Here is a 27,442-nt window from a genome sequence, read left to right as displayed (position 1 = left end):
AAAAGTGATTTTAGGAAGGAAGTTTATTAAGTTGCTAGCTTTTCTTATCAAATTGACGTTTTCTTTTGAAAATATATAGTGAAGTTAGATACATCATAAGGCTCAGTACTTGGAATGCCATCATAATTTTTATTGGGAAGTAGGACCTTTTAACATTAATGCTATTTCAAATGTACGTTGTAGATTACATTTGTTCTTGGTCTATAGTTATTTTAATTTCTTTTAAAGAAGAATCCTTGATTTACTTGGCAGATAATAAAGGTAAAATTTGGAGCATTTATTCCAAAATCATCATGAATATGAAAGCAATTTTTTTGCAAAAACTATTCTTACTGCTGAGTTTTTCACATGAGTGTGGAGTCAGTATCTTGGTAGGAATCCAAAAACAGCACAGCTGCAGATTTATTTTTTGTGAGGGACTGTACAAATGAGGGTGGAGTTTAAAGTAAATGAAGTTTTCCCAAGAGTATTTTTCATTATCTGTCCCAGCTCAAGTTAATTATACAGCAGAGTTGAAATTTTCAATGTTGTACGTCTATGTTACTTCCCAGAGCTAAGTCATCCTCTGACTGTCCAGCCAAAAGAGTACCACCCTAAACTGCTACGTCATCCTTTTCTCTTTGGGTTGTTTTCTTTCTTTCCTCATCTTCTGTCAGGGAAACTGCTTTAGTTTAGTTAGCTATTTGTTTATCTTTGCTTCTATAAGATTAGGTATTTTTTCTGTCTTGGTTCTCCACTTTTGGAAATGAAGAAAAATGTATTAATTTTTTCAAATATCTGTAATGCTGAAGTATTCTTGGGAATTGGTCTATAATATTTGCGTTCATTTTCAAGAAAACCAGGATTTTGTTAAGACAATATATTTATACTAATATGTGTTCATTTCTTACATATAAAATTCCTAGAAAAATGTCCAGTACATGGTAAATGGTTAATCAGTGCTATTCTCTTATATTACAGGGTCACAGAAAATTGTGTCTATTTGTTCTTGAAACCTGGGTGGCATTTTGCTTGATCCTTAGTCCATATGTGAAATCCAGCTATAGCTGTTTCTTCCATTTTCAAGTACATGACATCAAAATCAAAGAGTTTAATTTCAAATGTATTTTCTGTTAGAGCCTGAGCTCAGGGCCAGAAGTGTGTGCCTTTAGTTAAAGTTTTTCATGTTTCTTTGAAATGTTTGACATGATAGGGGAGAGTGACATAATACAAGTTATAAGGTCTTATGAGCTAGTTCATGCAGTACTTACTACATTTATTTAATTATGAGTTTTACTGGTGGTCGAAGGACAAATTTGGAAGGTGAAATTTATCACTTTTTCCTCTTTAAATTTTCATTTGTTTTATTAGGGAAAAAAGCATATATACTCTGCAAACAGGGAATCAGTGGTCCTTAGAAGTCATTGTGTCTCCTACCTTCTAATAACTGAAAAAAAGTTGTCACATGATAAATGATAATATTTTATTAAAATAAAAAGGTTAGAGAACAGCCCTTTCCGCTCTGAAGACTGATAGCCAGCTATTTATTTCTCTGCAAGAGCAGAAATTGCAGGGTAAGATGAACATTATTCTGTGTAAAGCCATCTGGTGATGAATCAGCCAGCTGATTTCCAGAGCATAAGGATGGACTATCCTTAACATGTGACTTAGTTCAAGTAATTGCATGCATTAATTATACACTAGGTATGTATTGTAAAGAAGTCAGTGTTTTGGCATGGATTGCACAATACACTATTTCCTAGTTTTGTGGCAATGCTGTTGTCCATCTCAAAACTCCATTATAATAATTTACTTCACTCAGACCCCTCTTGACATCAGTTCTCAATTTGAATTACATGTAACTATAAGCAGCATTTAAAATTTTTTTTAATAACAATATGGTAATGGGTTTCCTTCTGGCATTTTCATATATACTTTCTTTCATTGATCTTCCTTTATTCCCCTCCCCAACCCCCGCACTTTCTCTTTCTCTGCCTCCTAGATCCCATTCCACGTTTTTAACATACACTTTAATAACCTGTTTTTCCTCCTACCCCAAACTTCTCTCCCCTTCATAGTCCTTCTCTTAGTCTCATGAGCCACATGGACTCTAACAAAATTAAAATCTAGAATCCACATATGACAGCAAATACGGTGGTTTTCTTTCTGAGTCTGGGTTACTTTCTCTCTTTTTAAATTTTTATTTTATTTTATTATATTTTTGGGGGGCTTTTCGAGACAGGGTTTCTCTGTGTAGTTTTGATGCCTGTCCTAGATCTCGCTCTGTAGACCAGGCTGGCCTCGAACTCGCAGATACCCGCCTGGCTCTGCCTCCCAAGTGCTGGGATTAAAGGTGTGTGCCACCAGCGCCTGGCTTACTTTCTCTTTAATATACTAATTTCCAGCTGTATTCATTTTCTTGTGAATGACATGGCTTCATTTTTTATGGAGAACAAAATTGCATTGTATTCATGTACCACATCTGTTAGTGGAGACCTAGGCTGCCTTCACGTCCTAGTTGATTGTAATAGTGCAGCAGTAAAAATGAATGCACAAGTTTCTCTGCGGTAAAACTTGAAAGTCCTTTGAGTATGTACCTAGGAGTGATGTAGCTGAGCCATATGGTATTTTTATTTTTATTTTTCTAGAAAACCACACTGATTTTAGTGGCTATATTAGTTTATACTGTCATCATCACTAAGTAAGGTTTTGGCTTTCCTCATATTCTTGAGAGCATTTATTAGTGTTCTTGATCAGTCTTTCTGACTAGAGTGAGATAGAATCTGAAAAGTCATTTTAATTTGCTTTTCTCTGATGACTAAACTGACAGCTGAACATTTAAAAAATGTTTATTGGCCATTTTTCTTTCTACAACGTTCTGTTCAGTTCATTATTCATTTCCTGATAGGAAGATTTGTTCTTTCGGTGTTTAATTTTTTGCAGTTCTTTGTATTTTCTAGATATTACTCTTCTGCTCCGAGTATAACTGGCAAAGGTTTTCTTTTGTTCCTGGACTTATGTCTTCACCCTGCTAATAGTTTCCTGTGTTGATCCATTTGTCAGTTCTTGGTATTGCAGCCTGTGCTATAGTCTTTTCGGAAAAGTTCAGCATAGGAAGGGGATGTAGCTCTTTGAGTTGAGTGCTTTCCTAGCATGTAGGAGGTCCTGGGCTTAGTCCCAGTGTGGTGGTACATGCCTGATATCTTAGCACTTGAAAGGGCAAGGTGGAAGTTTCAGAACTCTGTTCAAAATCGCTCTCAATGTGTGATGATTTAACTTGGCCAACTCATGTGTGTTTAGGATTTTATCTATTTCTTCCGGTTTTCCTGAGTATTTCAGATGTACATTTTATAAATACCTAATGATTCTCTTAAATCCATTGGAGCCTGTTGTAACAACTTTTTTATTTGAAATTTTATTTTTGATCTCTCTTTTTTTTTGTTAGTTTGACTAGAATGTTGTCATGCTTGTTCAGTTTTTCAAAGAACCAACTCTACTTGATTTATTGATGTATTCTTTTAGTCTGTATATATTTTCTGCCCCAATCTTGAGAGAGAGTGTGTTCTACTGAAATTGAGTTTAGATTATTTTATTTTTAAAGTATGGATTCTTTTTATCATTTATTTTACTTTTATTAATTTTTGAGATTAGAATGATTACATTTCTCCCTTTCCTTCCTCCTTCCAAACCCTCCCATATACCTCTCCCTACTCTCCTTCAAATTCATGGCCTCTTCTTTCATTAATTGTATATGCATTTATATTCCTAAATATAACCTCCTCAGTTCCTGTAGTGTTACTTGTATGTTTTCAGGGCTGTTTGGCACTGCACACCTAATCAGTGTGCTCCTCGCTAAGGAAAACCACCTCTCCCACTTCCAACTTTCCTCAGTTGCCTAGAGTTCTTTGTGTAGAGTTGAGGCCTCAAGGGCTTTTCCTCCATCCACTTTGTCGTTTTCTAAAGCCTTGCTTGTGTGTTATTTTGGTTGGTTGTTCTTGAGGGAGAGGATAACTGCATAGAGCAGGCTGGCCTAAACTCGGAGATCTGCCTGCCTCTGCCTCTGCTTCTGGAGTTTTGGTATTAAAGGCATGTCACCACTCCTGGCTCATCTAACACACACAAAATAATAATGATAAAAATAATAAACTTTGTTCTTAGAACTGCTTTAGCTGCCTCCTAGATTGCCAGATGTTATGATAGGTTGCACTATCATTTCATTTGATTCTAAGAACAATGAACGTTTTTAACATAAAATTAAGATATAAATTATTGGAATGTACAGTGCAGTGAAGCTGTGTGTTCTGCTTGACAATTGCAGAGAGATTTTGATTGATCTCTTTTTAGGTTTCAGAGTTTAAGTATTAAAATGCTAGTCCATTGGATCCTAAGATGAACTGATCCCACAGGAAAATCCAATTTTAAAACTTACTATAGTTCTAGGAAGGTGAAAGTGTAACTGTGATGCTAGGTAGTGTTTACATCTACTTGAATGTTAAACCTTTGCCATCTAGTTGCTGAAAAGCCAAGTCCTATGTGGCAAGATAAACTTGAAAGATTGCTTGCTAAAGAGGAACATAACTAGAAAGTAAGGACGAGATTTACTTAGTAACAGAAGTTAGGTGACCCTAAAGAGTTCCAGGTTTCCTGCTCATCAAGACTTCTGGTAGAGTCATCACTGCTCCTTCATTCATTAAAAGTAGAACCTGCTGTAGATTAGATTTGATCTCTTACAGAGAGAAGGGGTCGGGGGAGATGCAGGTGGAGAATGGTGGAGAGAAGGGAAGAAGGTTGTCACACAGTTAGAAAGGTTGTTCTCGGAGCTAGAGACGAAGAAACTCTTGTTTTGGCCTTCTGCTGACACAGGTGAGATCATCTCATGTCCTCATTCCAGTTTAGAATAAGGACAGCTTCCTGTTTCCATCTAACTGCACAGCATTCTCTCCGGGACTTAGTTCCCTGAAGCAAGATTCTTTTGTTTGTTTGCCCTAGCAACCCTGGATTTGGTAGGCTTCTCAATAGGTGTGTTGTATATATTTAAGTATATCTTATGTTTTAATACATAGATACTTGGTATAGCATTTAAATGAGTTGAACTTGTCTCCTCAACATTGATTTTTTTTTTCTTCTAGTGTTTTGGAATTTATATTATCTATAGTCACTTTATGCAATAGCATATCAGAGCTTCTTGCTTCCATTGAACTATAAATTAGATGGTAATTGATCAACCACCTTCTCCTCGTCTCCCCTCTTCTGGCCATTCTTAGATTCTGATATCCACCATTATATCTTCTACTTCTATGAGAGCAATGTTTTCAGATTGTACATACCAGTGAGATTTTATAGTACTTCCTTTTGTGTACCTAGCTTATTTCGCTTAACTCAAGAGCCTCTATTTCCACCAATGCTCTATCGAATGCCAGGATTTTGTGCTTTATTATAGTTGAACTATATTGCCTTCATGAGTGTGTGGACATTTGGGTTGTATTGTTTCTTGGCTGTTGGGGTTAGTGCTGCAGTACACTTGGGAATGCAAATGCTCCTCCCATCTATCTCACTTCCTTTGTATATAAATATACCTGTAAATGGGGCTGCAGCACCATGCAGTAGCTCTATTTGAAAAAATTTAAGAACCTGCATAATGCTTTTCATAATAGCTATGCTAATTTACATTCCCATCTGCAGTTCCTACCAGCACTTGTTATCTTTTGGGGGTTTTGACAGTACCTATTTAATGGATTCAGGTGGTAGTTCATTCTGGTTTTGACTTCCATTTCCCGGCATTTACTGTTGGCCATTTACATGTCTTCTTTTGAGAAATGTCTGTTTATGTCTCTTGCCCTTTTTGAAATTGCTTGAGAACCCACATGGATGACCTACCTATAATCCCAGCACTTAGGAGGTACATGCCTGGGATCCCTGGTGCAGTCTGGCTAGCTCAACCAGCTGGAAAGTTCCAGGTTCAGTGAGAGAACCTGCCTCACTAAATACTGATCAAGAAAGATAACCAGCATCAACCTCTGATCTCTACATTTTCTCTTGCCATATAACCTGTCAACACAAATGTACCACATATACATATACACATGAAAAAAAAGACATGAGTACTTGGGGGAATGATAGTAAATCTATCTTAGAGATACTTAGAGAAAAACAGAGAATGTAGTCTTATGTTATATTTCTCAGAAGAAAAGATACTTAGCGAATAAAGGTCATTGCCTTAGCCCACAAAAGAATATAATATCCTGTGTATTGAATATATTATTATTTCATTTTAGAACATGTGTATTCTCTAAGCTTCACAGAAAGACAAATAAGATTTATAAAAAGCCATTTAAACTACATTATTTTATGTAATTGTAATAATTGCATAAATACAACTGTCATATATTACATAGTTATAATAATGTGTCGTGCTATAGAAATGTTTAAAGACTGTCTTATAGCAGATGAGAGTTAAAAGCTGTTTTATAACCTAAGAATGGTGCTTGTTTAAACTGATTTTTCTATATTAAGAAGTTGTTCTTTTTGTCCATGTTTGGTCCTTGTGGTTTAGATTGCTGTTTAAGCTGAGTTGATTTCTTTTGAATATGTTGTACTGTAGTTTTCATTTTTGTTCCCTTTAAAAAGTATGTAACTATTGACCTACTTACTATTCAGTGTTTTAAAATTGTTCTTTGTTGTAAATGGAGTATATAAATTATGTAATGTATTTCCAGAAAAGATTTTCCTTTAGTTAAGTTCTGGTTCTCTGTTGACGTGGCCATGGAGACTGTATTCTGAAGTAGTAAAAGAAATGCTAAACACCAATTTGACAGAAAGAATGTGTAAGACTAAGATCATCTGCATTGAATAGTTGGGGACTGGGAGACTTAAACCACTTAAGTCAGCCAAACTGATTAAATAAGCTGAGAAAGTATTAAGACTTGATTGTTTTAACTTATACAAAGTTATTTGCTTATTTTGGTAAGCATTGTGTGCATCATATATGTGTACATGACTGTGGTGGTTAGTTTGTCTGTCAACTTTACACAAACTAAGGTCACCTAGGAAGAGGCACCTCAATTGAGAACTTGTAGGCAAGCCTGTGCAGCATTTTCGTGATTGGTGACTGATGTCAGAGGGCCTGTCCCACTGTGGACCACCCCTGGGAAAGTGGTCCTGGATTGTGTAAGAAAGCAGGCTGACCAAGCCAGTATGGCATATGGCTTCTGCTTCAGTTCCTGACTCCAGTTCTTTCTTTGAGTTCCTGTCTTGGCTTCCTCCATGATGCACTGCAGCCTATGAGCCAAATAAACATTTTCCAGATTGCTTGTCTTATATTTTATCACAGTAACAAAATACAAACTAAGACAGTGACTTTTAACATATAATAAACAAAATTTTCCCCAGAACATTGTACAGTGTTTGCTTTAATGTATGCCTATATTTTACTGTAGAATGCTTCCTTCCATTACAGTTTATTTCCTATTCAAATGTACCATAGTATACATCTTAGGAAAAATTGAAACTATTCTTTGGATTCCCAAGACAAAACTTGAGTAGGTGGTATCATGACTCTTAAGTATAGGAGAGGAAATGAAGGAGCATGACACCTACCTTGCCTAGGGCTATGCAGAGTAAAAGTAGTAGAATAGGATTCAGACTTACCCACTGATCTGTTTGACTCCAGAGTTTGAGTTTGTTCCTGACACTGCTACATTCCATAGGACAGTAATTGTTAACATTTCAGTCTACAGGTCCCTGGGGGATTCCTGAAAGAAATCCTTTCAGTGCTCCGTGGGACCAGATGTTTAATGATATCAAAGGACTTTCTGAAAGGAATCCTTTCAGTGGTCCGTGGGACCAGATGTTTAATGATATGAAAGGACTTTCTGCCTTTCTTGTTGCATTTCAGTTAGCACACATGACACAGAAACAGCTGTGGTAAACTTAAGCTCAGTAGCACAGATTAAGGAACTGGACCAGACTGGATCAGAGGTAGCTGAAGTCAGCATTGTTGTACAACTGCAGTTAAAAAGTTTTAAAAATCCACCAGCTTTACTAAGATTACCTCACAAAATAGTAACAGTGGGCGACTATCTTAAATCTTGACCTTGAATTCATACCTTTGTAGTGTTCTCAGAACTAGAGGAAAGTACATAGAGAGAGCAGTTACACTCTGTGCTAGACTATTGTGGTTGTCTCCAAGAAGTAAGTTGTGTCACTGTGTGAGTTGTAAACTGAACTAGGCCCATGCTTTCATAAAACATCACTTTTATGTCAATGATTGGCAGATTGCTAAAGTAGAGCTCAGTATTTGTCAAAATGAACCCAAGAAAAAGTGACAGGATTTTCTTTTCAGTGATAAAATTTTAGGTGTCAAGGACATAATTTGAGATAATGAATTCTTCCTGTGAGGTTAGTAGCAACCTACTATTAAACATTTTTCTGTTGAGATGAGTGGTAATATTTAATGAATGAGTTTTAAAGTAGTGTAAATGAAAGAGTCAAACATTTTGAAGATCTACATAATTCTGAAAACCATATTTTTTTAAAAGACCAGTGAGTGTATGATGTTACAAAAGCCCATCTGAGTGGAAGATGAATTTGTGTATAATTCATGCAGAGTTCCCATATTGCATATAATCAAGAAACTTTGGCTTTGTATAGTTATTATTAGTATCTTTAAAAACTCCCTACAAATTTTTTAAAAAGACTTAAAATAAAACCCTTTTTTACCACTCCAAAAACAGCTTTCCTTCACATATTTTTAGTTCAAAATTATGGTGGTAGAATAAATCCAAGAAGATAGGAAAATGTCTCTATTAATCCAATTGTTTAAAAGATAACCCATATTTTAAGTAGTGCTATTTTTCTCTTTGGAGAGGGGGTTAGGAAATGAAGCTTTCTACAAATATTAGTAATTTTAAGTGAGATTTCCTTGTTATTCTTTTAAGTGAAACAAATACTAACTTTTCAGGTATACCATAACCCATGTAAAGAAGTACTCCTGGGGGCCTATTTTTGTACTAGAGAGTCCTAAGAACCAAAAGTTCTAAGAATTGCTACTCTAGGAAAAATGTATTGAAACAAATAAAGTAGTGGCTCACCCCTGTAATCCCAGCACTAAGGAGGCAGCAGCAAGAGGAATGGTCTGATCTCAGGCTACCCTGATCTATTTAGCAAGGTCCAGGGAGAAGGGAGTGGAGGGGAGGGAGGACGAAGGAATTGGAGTTTTATATTGTAGAAATCGTATTCAGTGTGTCTACACTTGATAGATAAGCAATGTCTTTGAATTCCAGAGTTATTCTAGTTAGATATCAGATTTACTTTCTCAATTTCATTCTTTCTCAGACGTTTTCTGTAAGACATGTATTTGTACAACACAGCTGCTTTTTATGTTATTATACTACTAGATGTATTTATTTACTTGGAAATTACAGATTGAGTCTAGAAGCTTTTTAGAAATTCAATAAAAATTTATTAACTGACCACCTACTTATATGCCTTAGTTCTTTCTTTTTTAACTGGACTCTTTAGTGGAGTTTCTAGATTACAATACTGATGAGAATATGGTTTATATTGGGTGTAGATGTTGATGAAGGCAGTTCTGTTTTAGGCCTACTTACAGGGATGCTGACTAGATACTGAAGAAGGAGTTTCTAATGTGCTTTTCTTCATCTGCAGGATGATGTAGCTTTGCTAAGGATTCAGAAGCTAAGCAGAAATGAGCTTAACATCCTGGTTTTTGGTGAGCAGTGGAGGCACTCGCCACAGGCTGCCACGAGAGATGATTTTTGTTGGAAGAGATGACTGTGAGCTCATGCTGCAGGTAACGTGTCAGCCTTCTCTGTGTGCAAGCTCTAAGCTTCAACTGGGCATCAAGAGCTGTCTTCCCCTTTACAGAGTTACAGTATTCAGTCAGATAGCAGATACACTTTGTAAAAATCAGACTTTAATTTTCTGGTTCACCTAACTCGTGTCAGTTTAATTAATTTTCACCCTTGTATTATCTGTAAATAATTTCTATGTTTTGAGGATTATATTTTGAAAAATGAAAGGTTAAAATAGAGAAATGTGTGTGCTTGTGGGATGAACATGTATATATAGGTACACTTAGCCATATAGAGAAATTCGTTTCTAAAAATTCCAGTTTTAGAATTTACATTTGAAGTGAAAATAAATTTGCTTAGAGAATGCCTCATTTTGTCCCTTTTTATCATCTAAGTCTTTGGGTTTCATATGCAGTTTGTGTTATATTCAGTATTAAAGGAAGAAATCATGCAAGATAACATTTTCTTAACAATAAGATAGGTAAAATATAAAAGAATTTATTGGATTTCTGTGTAACAATTTCACAATTTTTAAACTATGTAGTTTGATACATCCAACAAAATCAGTTAATTTAAATTCAGATTTAAAATGTGGATTTATTGGAAGGAGTATTTTGGAAATTTAGTTACTTTATGTTTTTAGGGAATGATAACAAATTTATGTTGTATCGTAACACAGATTTCATTTAATCTACTTTTTTGATCTATCCCTATATTTATTAACTGTCCTATTAATATTGTATATAAAGGTAAAAATCTTTTTTGTTACTTATTTTAGTATTTTTTTTGTAGTTATTATTTTAAAATTTTTCCTTTTAGTCCCGTAGTGTGGATAAGCAGCATGCAGTAATCAATTATGATGCATCTATGGATGAACATTTGGTGAAAGATTTAGGCAGCCTTAACGGGGTAAGTTAACTGTGTAGTTTTTACTTTGGTTGAATACTTGTTTAATGTTAATAAAGTTGTATTCCTTCTTTGTTATATTACCCCTTTCTTTGTTTATCTTTCCCTTTTAAATACTTAAATGGTGCATTGTACATTGAAGCCATAGGTAGAAGAAGCTAAGGAATAAATAGAGGAATTAAGAAAGAAATTCAACATGATGTATGATAAAGATTTCTTAAGGTAGATGAGACCAAAGTTTGAGCTCACTATGTGACTGCAATTCATGTGTGGGGGAAACAGAAAAAGGTTCTGGTGGTAAGAATGTGTAAAACACTTTTGGGCACAAGAGATACAGTCTCACTTTTAGAAAATAAAACTGTGATGGCACATGCCTTTAATCCCAGCACTCAGGAGGCAGAGCCAGGCGGATCTTTGTGAGTTGAGTCCAGCTTGGTCTACAGAGTGAATTCCAGAACTGTCAGGGCTACACAGAGAAACCCTGTCTCAAAAGCTGGAAAAAAAAGAAAGAAAAAAAAAAAAAAGAATGGAAAGGTAGATTTGATGCTACATACTGGATGACCTCCTGTAGTCTAGGGCTGGAGTCAAAACAAGGGATCTAAACATTTACTATAACACACACATACATTATCAGAATAGTAGGATTTGCATTTGCTGCTTTTTCTTTGTCTTTTTAGATATCTTTGTGTAACTGTGGTAGTTTTTTCTTATTTCAATATGATCTCTCTACATTTTGCAGAATATTTTATAGTCACAGGACATGCAAGACTATTGATGTATTGGTTTATTTCAATGTCTTAATTTTCTTGTAGCTCTTCTAACAAGCAAATTTTTTTTTTTGTTTGTTTTGTTTTTGTTTTTTTTTTTGTTTTTCGAGACAGGGTTTCTCTGTGTAGCTTTGCGCCTTTCCTGGTACTCGCTTTGGAGACCAGGCTGGCCTTGAACTCACAGAGATCCGCCTGCCTCTGCCTCCCGAGTGCTGGGATTAAAGGCGTGCGCCACCACCGCCCGGCTAACAAGCAAATATTTTATCTTTGATATTATATCCTCCTGAAATTTAATGAACCGCTTGTATTTTGAGTGTTTCAAATTGCTGCCATGAAAAATACACACTAAACACATGAAAAGCATATGCATGAATAAAACTTCTTTCAGTTTTTAACTTGCCTGCTACTAAAAGACTTTTATATTGATTATTTGAAGTTTTTTGGTTAGCTATTCTGTTGATTCTAGTACATGTAATTCAAGTTTGCATTCTTCAAACTTGTACTGAAATTCTTCCCATGTGACTTGAACCATTATATAGACTGCCACCTTTCCCCTTGGCATACCTCCAGAACTGCTTGCAGAGTCTTCCTGCTGTTCTGCTCCTCTCCAGGCAGGAGTCCAAATGGGTTAGACTTTCTTTGGCCTAATCGTCTTGCCATTCTCTTTGCCATTCTCTATTCTTTTTAAAGAGTAAAACTTCTTTAAGGGATCAAAGAGAAGGCCCTTGCATTTAGGAACATAAACTGGTTAATGTTAACATGCTGAAAGAATTAAAACAAACAAAAACAAAGTAGGCAGCACATGCTATAGAGTAAAGGATGTATGTTAATAGTGTGGATTCACAACTCTGTTGGCTAACTTTTTTTTTTCTTTTCTTTTTGTACACCGAAAACCTGTGTTTTAATATCTGTTTTGTGCTCGATTATAAATTCCTGGGTGATTTGTATGATTTTAGCTTTTATAATTATAATCACAGTACCCAGACCTTCACACAGTTCATGAATCCCTTGTGTGTGTGTGTGTGTGTTTGAATTATATATATGGTAATTATATATAATAATGTATGATATATATGATTGTATATATGTAATTGAATTAACTTTCAATCCAAAGGACCTTGTAGAAGAAAATTTTAGTATTTTCTATATGTGGAATAGTTAAATAATATTCAAGTTCAGAAAGTTTCCTCTCAACCACAGTGCTATTCTTATATGTCTTGATATAATTGTTTAGATAAATAATTAGATCAGTGTATTAATCTTTCAAAAGAACGATCAAATAGAATTATTTGTTATCTTTTAATATTGTTATTTGTTATATTTAATTTTCAGTTGAAATATGAACTTCTAGGCTTATCTTTTTATCAGTTGATTATATGCAATAATTTTATGAAAGATAGTAACTTATGAAGAGGAACATCCCCAGTTTGAACTTCAGATCAGCCCGTGAATGTGAATTTCATAGTTAGACTTTATTAACAGAATAACTTGTAGCAAAACATTTTATTTCATAAAAATTTAGTTTCTTCATATAGATTGGTATTATCTCCTATATTGCATAAAATGTGATGCATTTAGGTTCATTAAAATAAAGATACCATTTAAAATATATTGTCCTTCAACTATAAAATATTGGAGATAATTGCTTTTCTCTAGTATTGTAAGGATCTTAAGTGTGACTGTATATGGGACTATGTGTTCATTAGAGAACTCTAACATATTTTAGGAGTGATGAATGTGTCACCTGAGTGACAGCCCAAACATTCCGTAAAGGACTCTATGGCAAATACTATAAGAATTCTATGAACTACTATCATGTATTATTCAGGAGAGTACTTGATCCACAGTCCGTGTACTTTGGGGGTGGGGATTTTGTTTTTATGTGTAAGAGTGCTTGCTTGAATGTATGTCTGTGCACAGTTTGCATACACAGTGCCTAGAGTCCAGAAAAGGGCATTAGATCCCCTGGGACTGATGTTACAAATGATTGTGAGACACCACATGAGTGCTGAGAATAGAACTTGCCTCTTCTACAAGAGCATCCTGTGCTTCTAACCAGTAAACTATCTCTCTAGTCCAGTGTACTTTTAATACTATTATAATTCCAGAATTTTCAACATCAAAGTAAAGGTGGTAATGCCAGAAGTAGGCTGGAAACAGTGAAGTGCTTTTTGCGAGCCTAGTTTTAATTTTAACTAGTGGTGTAACTTAGGAAAAATTACATAGTATCTCTGTTCCTTGGTTTTAAAAATAATAATAAAATAAGCTAAAATACAGTAAGCATTCAAAAAGTGTTAATTTATTGCTATTATGATTTAGTTGTTTTAAAGATAGCTAAGACAATTTTAATATTCAGAAACCTATATACTTTTCAATGAATCCATTATTGTACATATATTGTTTTTTAAATGTTTTATTTTTTAATTATGTGCATATATATGTGGACATGTGACTATGAGGATACCCATGGAGGACAGAAAAAAGCTTTGGATCCCTTAGAGCTGAAGTTACAGGCCATCATGAGTTGCTGGATGTGTTGCTGGGATCTGAACTCTGGTCCTCTACAAGAGCAGCAAACATTCTTACCCTCTGAGCGACCTTATCTTGCCTTCATTATTTTACTTTTAAGAAAAGCATTTACTCTCTAAACTCACCTTGGAAATATCACTTCCACTCTTATTCCTTTTACCTTGTCACAAAACGTATTTCCAAGGGATCTGAATATGTGTTTTTACCACCAGAAATGATTATTAAAATAAGGCATCGAGAGTTGAAACTGATTTTGTTGCTGTGCTTTGGTGGCCCACATTTCTGTGAGCCTGTTGAAGTGTCTCTGTGAGAGCCTTGTTTATCTTCAACCTCCTTCCACTAGGGCACTTGCCTCTGTCCCCTACCATGCGATCACATCCTGTCTTTTGTTACTGTGCTACTACACAGCAGCCTAGGTTCCAGCCTAGGCCTGTTTCCCTTTCTTCAGACTGGAGTTCCATGAGGACATGAGTTCAATCCCCAGCACACACATAAAAGGTTGAGTGTGATTACCTGCACGTTTGTAATCCTAGCACTGGAGAGCAGAGACAGGTGATTCCCAGCACTTGCTGGCTAGCACAACTAGCTTAATTGGCAAGTCCTGGTTCCCAGTGAGACACTTTGCCTCAAAAACAAAATAGATGGATTCTGAAGAGCAATGTCTGCAGTTGACCTCTGTCCTCTGCAAACAGGAGCACTGATGAGCACATACACACACACACACACACACACACACACACACACACACACACACACACACACACAGAGAGAGAGAGAGAGAGAGAGAGAGAGAGGAGGAGGGGGGGTAAATAAAACATTAAAATTTAAAAATATAAATTATTCAGGTTCTTGTTGGGAAATACTGCATGGTCCTTATTAAATGACTAACAGGGTGAAATTGTCTTGTTTTCTTTTTGTTCTTAGAAGTACTCTTTTCTCTTCTTGTTGATTCTGGATGAAAGAAAAGTGAGCTAGAATTATCTTCATTTCCTGAAGATACACAGTGTGATAATCTTGTCTGTGCTATGATCATATCATCATTGTCATAATCTACAGTGCTCTTGTCTATTCATTGTGTAATTGAGTTATTTTTTTTTCTTTATTTACCTCCCTTTGCTTCAGTGGACATTTAAACTGAGTGTTTCAGCTGTCCTCTTTAATAGCATTTAAAAAAAAATAGGAAAGAAAGAAAGAAAAAAAAACTATAAAGTAGCATCTCCAGATGTCTTCATGAAAAGCTAATGCATGTCAGGCATTGCAGTAAGAAACTGAAGGATGACAGAATGATGATTTATGTCTCTGTTGCCTTATTCTTCTGTCTGGGCTTTTCACTATCCTAGCCATTAGCGACCATTGAATACTTGAGATGTGACTGACTAGTCTAAATTCCAATGACTTACACATATCTGTAAAATACCTTACTAATTTTACTTCTTGAGCTAGTATGTTTTTAATACACTAGATTACATTTACAATGTATTATCAAAACTAATTTTAATTCTTGTTACAAGTCTACAAGAAAATACAACAAGTAGTGTATGCTGTTTGTTTGGGAAATTGTGACATACTGGATAGTGCCTTTCTATGTAATTCTGCTATTTGTCTTGTTATTTTGTTAATTTTCAGTATTGTTAGAAATAATTGAGTAAAAATAAAATACCATGGTGAAGATAAAGCAGAATTTCAACATAAAGAAAAAATCTATTTACTAAGATCCCATAATGTATTTTAGATTCATAGAAAGATCCAAAGGACCCACATGGCAGTTGTAAAGCAACCACAAGATGCCTCAGCAGTTAAAAATGCTTGTGGCTAAGGCTGATGAACTGAGTTTAATTCCCAAAACCCACATGGTGGAAAGCGAACTAATTCCAGCAAGATGTCCTGACTTCCACATGCACAGAATTGCACATGTGTACACATACACACACAATAAATAAACAAATGTAATAAAATGCTTTAAGTGGAATGTTTCTGAAAATGATGTGATAAAATGTTAATCCTTGCAAATAAAATTTCTAAAAATCCCGAAGCTGTTTAGTTTTGTATTTTATTCTGTACAAGTTTCCAGCTTCAGATTAAGAGCATTCCTGACTTCATTTTTAGGAAAATTCCAGGAGTCAAAATTCCTCCTGGTCTCACTCTGCTTTTTATTTCCAGTAGTATTGACAAAGGTTTTAGTATAAAATAATTATGCTGTAGGTTGCTTGGTACATGTTAGGATGCACTTCACAATAAGTACTTTTGAGTAATAGGTTGATGAATTTGAAAATTAATACTTCATATGCAATATAACCTTTTTCTTTCTTCCTTGTAGACTTTCGTGAATGATGTAAGGATACCAGAGCAGACTTATATCACTTTGAAACTTGAAGATAAGCTGAGATTTGGATATGATATCCTTTTATAATTTTGTGCATTTATTAAATGAATTAAAAGTATGTACTACGCTACAAGTTAATATCTTGTGATATAAGAATTCACAATACTAGAAGTTTATGCTTATTTAATGCTTTCTGCTTCTTTTTTGGTTACTGGTTCCTAAGAATGATCCTGGAAACCTTGATGAGACTCGGCTGTTTCCCATCTTTCTGTGGTACTGCTATGCATATAATTGAGGTGTTAAAGAACGGAGCTGGGGGGGCGGGCAGTGAAAGTCTTGGTGCTGTCTACCTAGGGTTCTTGCCAGGTGAATTATGAGGGCCCAAGTCAGTCTCTTAGGAGGATGTAAAACATTAACCTGCCTTCCCTCCCATGCTATACTGCTGCTTTAATTCAGACTCACATATCCTATGTTTTCTGACACCAAGTTTAATTGACATGCACGTTGTCATTTAGTGTGTATTTGAAGTTTTGTTTAAAAATCAGAGTCTAATAATTGGACAGTTATATGATTTTACTGTGGTATAAAGAATAGTATAAAGGAACCTAGTAAAATGAAGAAATAGACTAAGCAATAATAAAAACATTTCTGTTTATATTTAATAAAAATAAAAGTATTTCTCATTATGATGAAAATTTCTTTTGAGATTTATTTAGTTTTTCAACATTTACCAAAACCCAAATAATAATTTAAAAAGCTAAACATTAGTAATCTGGTAGACCTAGATCACTTTATCGGAGATATTGCCTTAGGTAACTCTAGTTGATACTTAATGACTAACATAAATAACAAAAGATAGAATTTTTAAAGTGTAAAATTTAAAGTTAGCATAGTTTTGAAGCACATATTACATTTATATTTGAAAAACTGAAAAAAACATAAATACTTATTTGTTATATATTCTAAATTTTTTTAAAAATATGTATGTTGAGCCTTTGAGATGGCTCAGCAGGTAAAGTTACTTGCTTCCAAGACTGGCAACCTGAGATCAATCCTCATGACCCACAAGGTAGAAGAAGAGAACAGACTCCTACAATATATTGTATGACCACTGCATACGTATCTTGGTGTACATGCATGCATACACACACCAAATAAATACATGTAAATGTTTTTAATTACATATAGTTAAAAATTGTTTTCAACCAACTTAAGTTTTATCAGAACTTATGTGCAAGTGCCTCCTATAAATAATTTACTATTAGCCATCTTAAAACATGGGAAAATTCTAAGGAATTCAGATTTTAATAACATTTTTTTAAAAGTTATTTTTGAGTATTAATTCCAGAAGAAACTAGCAAATGCAGTAGAGTATACTTCGCATCCTTGCTTCTCAAGAGGCTGGATCAGGAAGATGGCTTGAGCATAGTGTGAGAACACTCTCAAGAAGAGTAGGAGGAAGAGTAGGGTGAATAAGGCATGAAAGAGGAAGCATAAGAAATAACCCGTGCTTTTGCAGATTGTTATATATTAATAGCAAGCTAACTTTTTTTTCCTAACATGTAACTCACAATACATCTAAAATTGGATAGGGCTTTTAATTTTTTGTCCCTAAGGACTTCCTCCAAATTGTACAGTCAGTATTGAGCTACCCCTGTTATTCAAATGTCTAGTTAATGCTCATTTAGTTGTTTTCATTTAGCGTTTCATGCTGAATGTAATTCTAATACTTTTATATAAAGCACTGGTTCTCAATCTGTGGGTTATGACCCCTTTGAGAATCGTGTATCAAATATCCTGAATATCAGTTATTTACATTACAATTCATAACAATAGCAAAATTACAGTTATGAGGTGGCAATGAAAATAAGTTTATGGTTGGGATTCACAATCTGAGGAACTGTATTAAAGGGTCAGTCACAGCATTAAGGTTGAGAACCGTTGATATAATGAACAATGGGCTGTTAATTGGCAGAAATTTTATACCATGGGACAGAATTTTTAAACCATTTTATGTGATATATTTGTTTATGTATTAGTGATAGTAAACTAGGGAAATTGTCATGATTTATTCATATATAAAATTAAGTTAATAGTCACTCTATATAGACTGTGCCCTAGAGTGGAAAGCTCTGATTAACAACATGTCACCTTAATGGAGAGACAACATTAGAATGGCTTAAGATTTGAACTAGAGAACATAATGTATATGCAATGTCTGTTTTCTAACTAGAGAAATTTTTTGAAAAGCATGAACTCAGTGACATATTCCTGTTTTCAAAATGACCATAAACTCAAGACAAATGACCACAAATGTGTCAGGTAAGGAGACCTAATAAGTTCATTCATTTCATATTTGTTAGATGCTTCCTATTACACAGGTGTAGTTTTGTTGGTCGGGGATATACTAAATGATTTTTACACAATATTATGTTACTCTTTGAAGATGTCATGCAATGTATTTTGCACTTACTTTCTCTCTCCCAGCTCCTTTGATAACCACCTCCCTTCCCTTCCCACCCAACTTTGAGTTGTCTTTTTTTAGTACCCCCTGCCCCGCCACCTCCCTACCTGAGTTTGTGTGGCCTAGCTAGCTAGCCTTGGGAGTGGGCCTGACCTGGAGTGTGGTTAAACTACTAGGGGTTGCATCTTTAAAGAAACTGACTCTTGTAGCTAGAGTTTTCCTGCCTGGCCCACAGTCAGGACAAATCTCTCACACCCGCCAGTCCCACAGCCGCTCAGACCCAACCAAGTAAACACAGAGACTGATATTGCTTACAAACTGTATGGCTGTGGCAGGCTTCTTGCTAACTGTTCTTATAACTTAAATTAATCCATTTCCACAAATCTATACCTTGCCACGTGGCTCGTGGCTTACCGGCATCTTCACATGCTGCTTGTCTTGGCGGGGATGGCAGTGACTCCCTCACTCAGCCTTCCACTTCCCAGAATTCTCCTTTCTCCTTGTCCCTCCTATATTTCCTGCCTGGCAACTGGCCAATCAGTATTTTATTTATACAGAACGATATCCACAGCAGACTCTAGTCCAGTCATTGGCTTCAGACTCATAATCCTTTTGCCCCAGCTCCCTGAGTGCTAAGATTATAGGCATATGCCACCATATCTGACTGTATTTTTCTTTTTAATTGCCATACTAAGTACTGCGTTTTAAATATAGTTTGCTTTTGTTGTTCTCTTTACAGTTCTACATTCCCAGTGACCTCTTTTCCTGCTTTCATGTTTTTTGTTTTTTTGTGTGTGGGGAGGTGGGGGGGTGGTTTTTTTGAGACAGGGTTTCTCTTTGAAATAGTTCTGGCTGTCCTTGAACTCACTCTGTAGACCAGGCTGGCATCAAGCTCATCTAAATCCACCTGCCTCTGCCTCCAGAGTGCTGGGATTAAAGGCGTGCGCCACCACTGCCTGGCCCTGCTTTCATGTCATCTATGTTCTATTACCATCCTCTTCAGTACTACTTTTTCCTACTCCCTTGATCTTTCTAGTTTCATGACCTATACCCTTACCCCACACACATATATACATACATATGCACATTAAGATCCCAAGTCCACATACAAAATAGAAAATGTGGTATTTGTCTTTCTGAGTTTTAAGTACCTTGCTTAATTACAGATCCATCCACATTCATGCATACTTTAGAATTGTTTTTGCTTTATAGCTAAGTAAAATTCCATCATGTGTGTACACTATATCTTCATTAAACATTGAACTGTTGACAGACATCTGGGCTGGCTCCATTTCCTTGCTTCTGTGAATAAAGAATAGCAAATACAGATGTTCAGGTACCTCTTTGGTGGAATGTAGAGTACTTTGGGTATATGCCCAGATGTGGTGGATGGATAGCAGGATCATATAACTGTCTTTTTGTTTTCTGAGACACCTTGGTACAGATGCCTATAATTTTTCTATCAGTTTACACTCCCATCAACAATGAATAAATGTTTCTCCTACCCCATATCTTCAACCAGCATTTATTGTACTTTATTTTGCGAATAATAGTTGTTCTGATGTGGTGAGGTAGAATTCAAAGTACTTTTGATTTTTATTTTCCTGATGGATGGTCAATATCCTTTGTGTGTGTGTGTGTGTATTTGTTTGTCTTCAGAACTTTTTTAATTAATGATTTGCAGTTTATCCTTTGGTGGTCAATTTTTGAAATTCATTATATGTTCTAGATATTAACCCCATTCTAAGTGTACTGACATGCGTTTTCTCCCATTCTGTGGGCTATCTGTTCACTCTGCTGGTAGTTTACTTAACTGTGAAGACGTTTTCATAATTCCACACAATCCCACCTTTGGCTGTTTGCTGTGCTATCGAATCCTGTTCAGAAAGTTTTAGATCATGCCTTGAAACGTTTTACCCTAGCATTATCAGCAATTCAGGTTCTAAATTAAGACCTTTCATCCACTTTGAGTTGATTTTTGTGCCAGATTTGGATCTAATTTCATTCTTCTGAAAGTGGATATCCAGTTTTGCCTGCAGCACTGATTTTTAATAGACTGTCTTCGTTGCAGCATGTGTTGGGGACAACCTTGTCATATTAGCTGTCCAAAGCTATGTTCTATTGGCCAGTCTCTATGCCAGAGCCATGCTGTCTCTGTCGCTATTGGTCTGAGGTATACTTTGGAGATCAGGTGTTGTGGTATATCTAGCAGTGTTCTTGTTACTTAGACTCATAGCCTTTTGTGTTTCTGTATTTATTTCTAGATTATTTTTTCTAGTTGTATGAAGAAAGACATTGGGATTTTGATTAAGATTGCATTAAGTCTGTAAATTACTTTGGGTAACAGCTATTTTCAAGACACAATTCTGCCAGTTTAGGAGCATTTCTATGGTCAGCTATTTTTCCAGTGTCTTAAATCTTCATTGAAAAGGTCTACTTCCTTGATTAGGTGTATCCCTAGGTACTATTTTTTGACAGATGAATGAAATGTTTTCTCATAATTTTTTTCTCAGCAGATTTGTTATTTGAGTATTAAAATACTACTGGCTTGTCTTGTTTTAAAAATAGTTTTATGCCTTTCAACATTTCTGAAAGTGTTTACGATCTGATGGAGTCTGTGGAGTCTTGCAGGCATAGAATCGTCACATGTGCAAATGAGGATAATTTGACTCCTTCCTTTTGTATTTTATATCTTTCTCTTAATTTCTGAGGCAAAAAGTGCTAGACCAGTGGTTTTCAACCTTCCTAATGCTGTGACCCTTGTGACCCCCAACCATAAAATTATTTCGTTGCTGTATACTGTAATTTTGTTACTGTTATGAATTGTAATATAAATATATGATATTCAGGATATCTAATATGCCACCTCTGTGGGAGTTGTGACCCACAGGTTGAGAACTGCTTGCTAGATGATTTCCACTAAATGTTTACTTACATGTATATTTTTATGTGTATCAGCAAATATGTATGTGACACGAAAGGGAAAAGTTTTAATAGTGCAAAACAGTAGGAAGCCACTTTGTTGACAAGAAAGCTCAAGACAGAATTCTCTATGTAAATTCTTTGGGGGTGGAGGGTTCTGTTCACTAAGTTATTTATTGGATAAGAACCGAGATTAGTCTGGCCATCCCTTCCCTCACATTTAGTATCCACTTATGAGTGAGTACATACTATGTTTGTCCTTCTGAGTCTGGGTTAACTCACTCAAGATGATATTTTCTAGTTCCATCCATTTGCCTGCAAATTTCATGATATCATTGTTTTTTACTGCTGTGTATATGTGCCACATTTTCTTAATCCATTCTTCAGTTGACAGGCATCTAGGTTGTTTCCAGATTCTTGCTATTACGAATAATGCTGATATGAACATAGTTGAGCATGTGGCCTTGTGGTAAGATTGAGCATTCCTTGGGTATATGCCCAAGAGTGGTATAACTGGGTCTTGAGGAAGACTTATTCCCAATTTTCTGAGAAACTGCCATACTGGTTTCCAAAGTGGCTGTACAAGTTTACACTCCCACCAACAGTGGAGGAGTGTTCCCCTTGCTCCACATCCTCTCCAACATAAACTGTCTTCAGTGTTTTTGATCTTAGCCATTCTGACAGGTGTAAGATGGTATCTCAGAGTTGTTTTGATTTGTATTTCCTAGCTAACAGGGAAAGACCCTAGGAGGGACACATGGATGACCCTGTGAAGAAGTGGATGACATCTACATGAGCGGACTGGGTGTGAGGGGATGGCAGATGACGAGGAATGGGGGATGAGAACATAGGGGAATGGGAGGGTCGAGCTGGAACAGGGACAGAGTGGGAGGGCAGGAAGGAATATACCATGATATATGAGGACATCATAGGAATAGGAAGAGGCAGGGTTCTGGGAAGGCTCTCAGGAATCTACAAGGTTGACCCCACCTTGGTCTGCTGGCAGTGGTCCAGAGGGTGCCTGGACTGGTCTACTCTGGTGACCGGCCTAGCAAATACCCTAGCTGTCATCATAGAGCCTTTGTTCAGTGACTGATGGAGGCAGATGCAGAGATCCACAGCCAGGCACCAGGTTGAGCTCTGGGAATCCAATTGATGAGAGAGGAGAGATTCTGCAGGCGAAGGACGTCGAGATCATGATGGGAAGATGTGCAGAGATGACTGACCATACTAGTAGAAGCCCACGAACTGTGGATTGGTGGCTGTGGAGCCCCCATGGGACTGGACTAGGCCCTCTGGATACAGAAGACGGTTGTTTGGCTCAAACTGTTTGGGGAACACCCAGGCAGGGGGATCGGGATCCGTCCCTGGTGCTTGGGCAGGCTTTTGAGAATCCAGTGCCTGTGGTGTGGCACCTTGCACAGCCTTGGTGCAATGGGAAGGGGCTTGGATCTGCCTCGGCTCAGTGAGCTGGGCTCTGCTGACTCCCCATAGGAGACCTTAATTTGGGGGATGTGGGGATGCGGGGTGGCTTGAGAAAGAAGGCTGAGGGGAAGAAGGAGGGAGGATCTGTGGATAGTATGTGGAGTGAGTAGAAAATTTCTTAATAAAGAAAAATGAAAAAAAAGGAACAAAGATTAATGGATTGAACAGAGTATTCTCCAAGGTTGTTTATAGCTCTAAGAAGTTCTGTTAATAAGTTTACTGCTTCAATTACATTTGGACCCCTCTCTTTCTCTCTCTCTCTGTCCTCTCTCTCTCCTCTCCTCTCTCCTCTCCCTCTCCCCCCCCCTCTCTCACACACACACACACACACACACACACACACACACACACACACACACACGTAACGGTAATTACAGTTTTCTACCCTTGAAGTAATTGATAAATGCTTTAAATTAGTAAAGTAGGGTAGAATTTAGTACGTGATTATAAAATTTCTTTCATTGTAAGGTTAAATAATGGTAGGAAATAAGACCTCTAGTGAATTGATCTTTAGTAAGAAGCCTTGTTGTTTTGGCATAATAATGAAAGCATTCATTATATCTAGCACTTGTTCTCATTTGTATAGAATCATTGTTTTATTATGTAATATGACCTTATTGCAGTACATGGAGGGAAGGGGGTGGTATGGTTGCATATGAACCCTAATTATAGCATTCATTTTTTTGTACTTAGAAAATGAACCTCATTTTTATCAAAGTCTGTGGCAACCTGAGTAATCAGTTCCTTCAGGATTTGCTGTTGGGTATTGATTCATGAGACATTTTTACACTTTCTATAAGTTTCTTCATTTTGATCGTGTCATATTCTTGTTTGTGAAAATTAAAAATGTTTAGGCTCTAATTGAAGACTAGTATTGCTTGAGATTACAAATACTAGACTTTTAAGGTTGTTAATATTTTTAAATGACGAATTATATATTTTAAGTACTTTTTAATATTAAAGGGAGTACTATAGGCAAATGCTACATTCCAGGTACTCTGTGAGCTGCCAGAAGAATCTCAATTTTGAGAACAGCCTTGTCTATAAAAAAAATTTTTTTTTTTAAACCTGAGGATGTGGTTCAGCGGTAGAGTACTTGTTTAACATATGCAAGTTCCTGGGTTTAATCCCCAGTACCTGTACAAATAGATGATAAATAAAAATAATACTACATTTATTCTTGAAAAAGAACAGTTTCCAAAGTGTATCTGATGACCATTTTCAAGCACAGTGACCAAAATTTTTGAGTTCTATTCTTCCTTAGCTCTATTTACATACAAATCTCTTCACTGTAGTTCGAGGAGAAATGAGGGTACCTGAAGAAGCTCTTAAGGTAAGAGTTTATCTTTGTTGTTAGCCTATTACTCACTACAGTTGACTTCTTTCATGGAAGCTTCCTTTTGATTTGAAATGTTTTGTAGCATGAGAAGTTTACCATTCAGCTTCAGTTGTCCCAGAAGTCTTCAGAATCAGAATTACCAAAATCGGCAAGTGCTAAAGGCACAGATTCAAAAGTGGATACTACTCCAGAAGTGCAGCACAGAGCTACAGAAGCTTTGAAATCGGAGGAGAAATCCATGGGTAAGTGGTCTGTATGATCTGGAGAATGATCTACAATAGCCATAGCTATCTATCTGTTAAGGGGGAGGGAAGGAAGAGGGGAAGCTATGGTGATACTTTATTTGTACTAAAATGTTATTTGTATGTTAATAAGTTAAGTTGCCCATGTGTCAGAGCTATTAGCAAGCCATTGGAAAGCTGGGCATTGGTGGCGCACGCCTTTAATCCCAGCACTTGGTAGGCAGAGCTAGGTAGATCTCTGTGTGTTCAAGGATACAGCCAGCATTGGAGACACATGCCTTTAATCTCAATACCAACCATAGAAGACCTGGAGGTCTGTTCAGACAGGCAGTGACTAGGAGGTCATGTGGTTGGGTTTACAACCAATGAGAAGGCAGAACAGAAACTCTCCAAAAAAAGCAGACACAGGAAGTAGGTCTCTTTCGGAGAGGCAGGACCACCGTGAGAGGAAAGGTAAGGTTTTTAGCTCTTAGCTCTGACCTCTTGGCTTTCTTCTTTGCACTGGTTCTATGTTTCTTATTTAATTAGACGGTTTGATTACATCTACATTTGGCGCCCAACGTGGGGCTCGAACCCACGACCCTGAGATTAAGAGTCTGAAGGAAAAGATCATCAAGTTGGGTACTCAGAGAAACCAACTGTGGAAGCAGCTTTAAAGCAGCCAACTAGAGTTCCCAGTACAAGTCCCAGGCAGAATAGACTGTCCCTTGGGGTGAGGCTTCGAAGTAACAACAGCTAAAATATAGAAAGATAGCATCATCTAGTAGGTTGCTCACAGTATCCAGCAGAAACTAACTGGGGAAACTGAGGCAGTCAGCTGCAGTTCTCAATTGAGCTGTCTCAGTGGCTCAGCTTTCCAGAGTTCTGCTTCCAGCTTCTCTCTTCGTCTTCAGACACTTCCATATTACAAGATAAACAATAATAACCTCTCTTGGGAATAGTTTACTTTTTAGCTGTCCTCAAGGACACATGTTTTACTTTGGGGCTCTTTTGTTTTTCTCTCCCTCCCTGTCAAGAGTTAGGGGGACTAGCCCATCCCTAGACCTTAAAGGACACTTTGAGACAAACCCACTTGGGGTCTAAAGTGGGGGTTGGTGTCTTCCCTACTTCCAGAGCTAGCTTCTCAATGACCTGAAAGAATACATGATAAACAGTTTGTCAGTAATAATGTACATTACAGTAATAGCACATGCTCATTGTCAATATAATTTACATTACAATAAGCTAACTCCTTTGGAAATTGTGAATTTATACTTGGTTTTGAAGATAATACATTCTTTGTTCTCATTCGTGTCTATACCTGTATAAAAATAATGTATACTAGTGATTGATCCCAGAGTGCATTTTTATATAGCCAGTTTTCCCTAGAAATATCCCTTAAATATAGTAAATATTTAAGGAAAGTGATTTCAATATTTGAAGGAAATAATAGTTTATTATTTCATATTATCTATATTTCTCTGAATTATAATTGAAATAAAAGGGGAAAATGTAATAATACTACACCATCCTCATATCATATAATGCTTATGGTTTTAATTTGTAAATTAAATATTAAATTTAATAACTACAAAGATGCTTTATGTAGATAATTCCTTCACATAACAAATGTATTAAATTGATAAACCATACTACAGCTACTGAAACTAAAGGTCTGTTAGTATTGAGTTACAAATGTAGTTATTGTATGATACCCTTATGTTGTTGCTCATGCCGATATTTGCTTTAGTTTCATCTTTTATATATTTAGATTTAATGACATTTCTGATCAGACTGGTTTCATTATTCCTTTGGTAATTCTAACAAAATTCTTTTACCTAAGACACTTCTGTTTAAATACTCAAAGATCATTTGTTACCTAGGTTCATTTACATATCAGAGAGCCCCTAACACTTAACAAAAAGCTTTTAGATTTTTATATATATAGCAAGTTGTATTTCTTAGTCATTGCTGATCTTCATTTACTTTGTTATGTCTAGTGCTGTTTAAGGTCATGTTCAAATGTTACATTAATGGAAGTAGAGTACTTTGAGTCAACTAAGTAAATCTAGAGTCATGCAAAATATATTTTCTTACTTTATTTGTTTTTGAGAGATTTTTCCCATTTCTTTTAGATGTTTCTGCTATGCCCCGTGGCACTCCATTATATGGGCAGCCATCATGGTGGGGAGATGATGAGGTGGATGAACAAAGAGCTCTCAGGTCTAATGGCAAGCCCGAAGAGAAGCATCACGACACTGGGGCTTCAGGTAAGATCTCATTGGCTATGATATCAAGTTCATATTGGGCAAGTGTTTATATTCCAAACAAAAGTCAATCTACTCTGAAAAATGATCTCTACCAAACTTGATTTTTTTTTTTTTTTTTTTTTTTTCTTTTTCGAGACAGGGTTTCTCTGTGTAGCTTTGCGCCTTTCCTGGAACTCGCTTTGGAGACCAGACTGGCCTTGAACTCACAGAGATCCGCCTGGCTCTGCCTCCCGAGTGCTGGGATTAAAGGCGTGCGCCACCACCGCCCGGCGCAAACTTGATTTTTTAAGGGTGATGATGGCTTTGCTCTTGTAATACATTATGAATCTAACATAAAATACTACATACAGTATCTTTATAAAATCATGTTATATTTTTCCACCTTATGAAATTGTAAAAACTGTAACAGATTAATGCCATAACTG

The 27,442-nt window shown here is 36.3% G+C and overlaps 1 protein-coding gene across 12 annotated transcripts in view; it reads left to right on the top strand.

The window, feature by feature from the left end:
• Window positions 1-27,442, top strand: part of Cep170 (centrosomal protein 170) — a 95,501-nt gene that overhangs the window by 9,961 nt on the left and 58,098 nt on the right. For 11 of the 12 annotated variants that reach the window (XM_052737735.1, XM_052737733.1, XM_052737729.1 and 8 more), the window contains exons 2-7: window positions 9,646-9,790; window positions 10,611-10,700; window positions 16,311-16,392; window positions 24,465-24,520; window positions 24,609-24,768; window positions 26,883-27,017. In XM_052737735.1, the coding sequence (XP_052593695.1) occupies window positions 9,686-9,790; window positions 10,611-10,700; window positions 16,311-16,392; window positions 24,465-24,520; window positions 24,609-24,768; window positions 26,883-27,017 (628 nt within the window). In that variant the 5' untranslated portion in view covers window positions 9,646-9,685. Of the gene's footprint in view, window positions 1-9,645; window positions 9,791-10,610; window positions 10,701-16,310; window positions 16,393-17,313; window positions 18,639-24,464; window positions 24,521-24,608; window positions 24,769-26,882; window positions 27,018-27,442 lie in introns of those variants that run through there. The other variant, XM_052737736.1, reaches the window with a different exon arrangement.

This window comes from Peromyscus californicus, unplaced genomic scaffold (genome assembly GCF_007827085.1).
Source record: "Peromyscus californicus insignis strain IS unplaced genomic scaffold, ASM782708v3 Scaffold_14__1_contigs__length_90479793_seg_2, whole genome shotgun sequence".
NCBI classification, from domain to species: domain Eukaryota; kingdom Metazoa; phylum Chordata; class Mammalia; order Rodentia; family Cricetidae; genus Peromyscus; species Peromyscus californicus.
The sequence above is the reverse complement of the archived record's forward strand: the minus strand, read 5'-3'. Positions and strand labels throughout refer to the sequence as shown.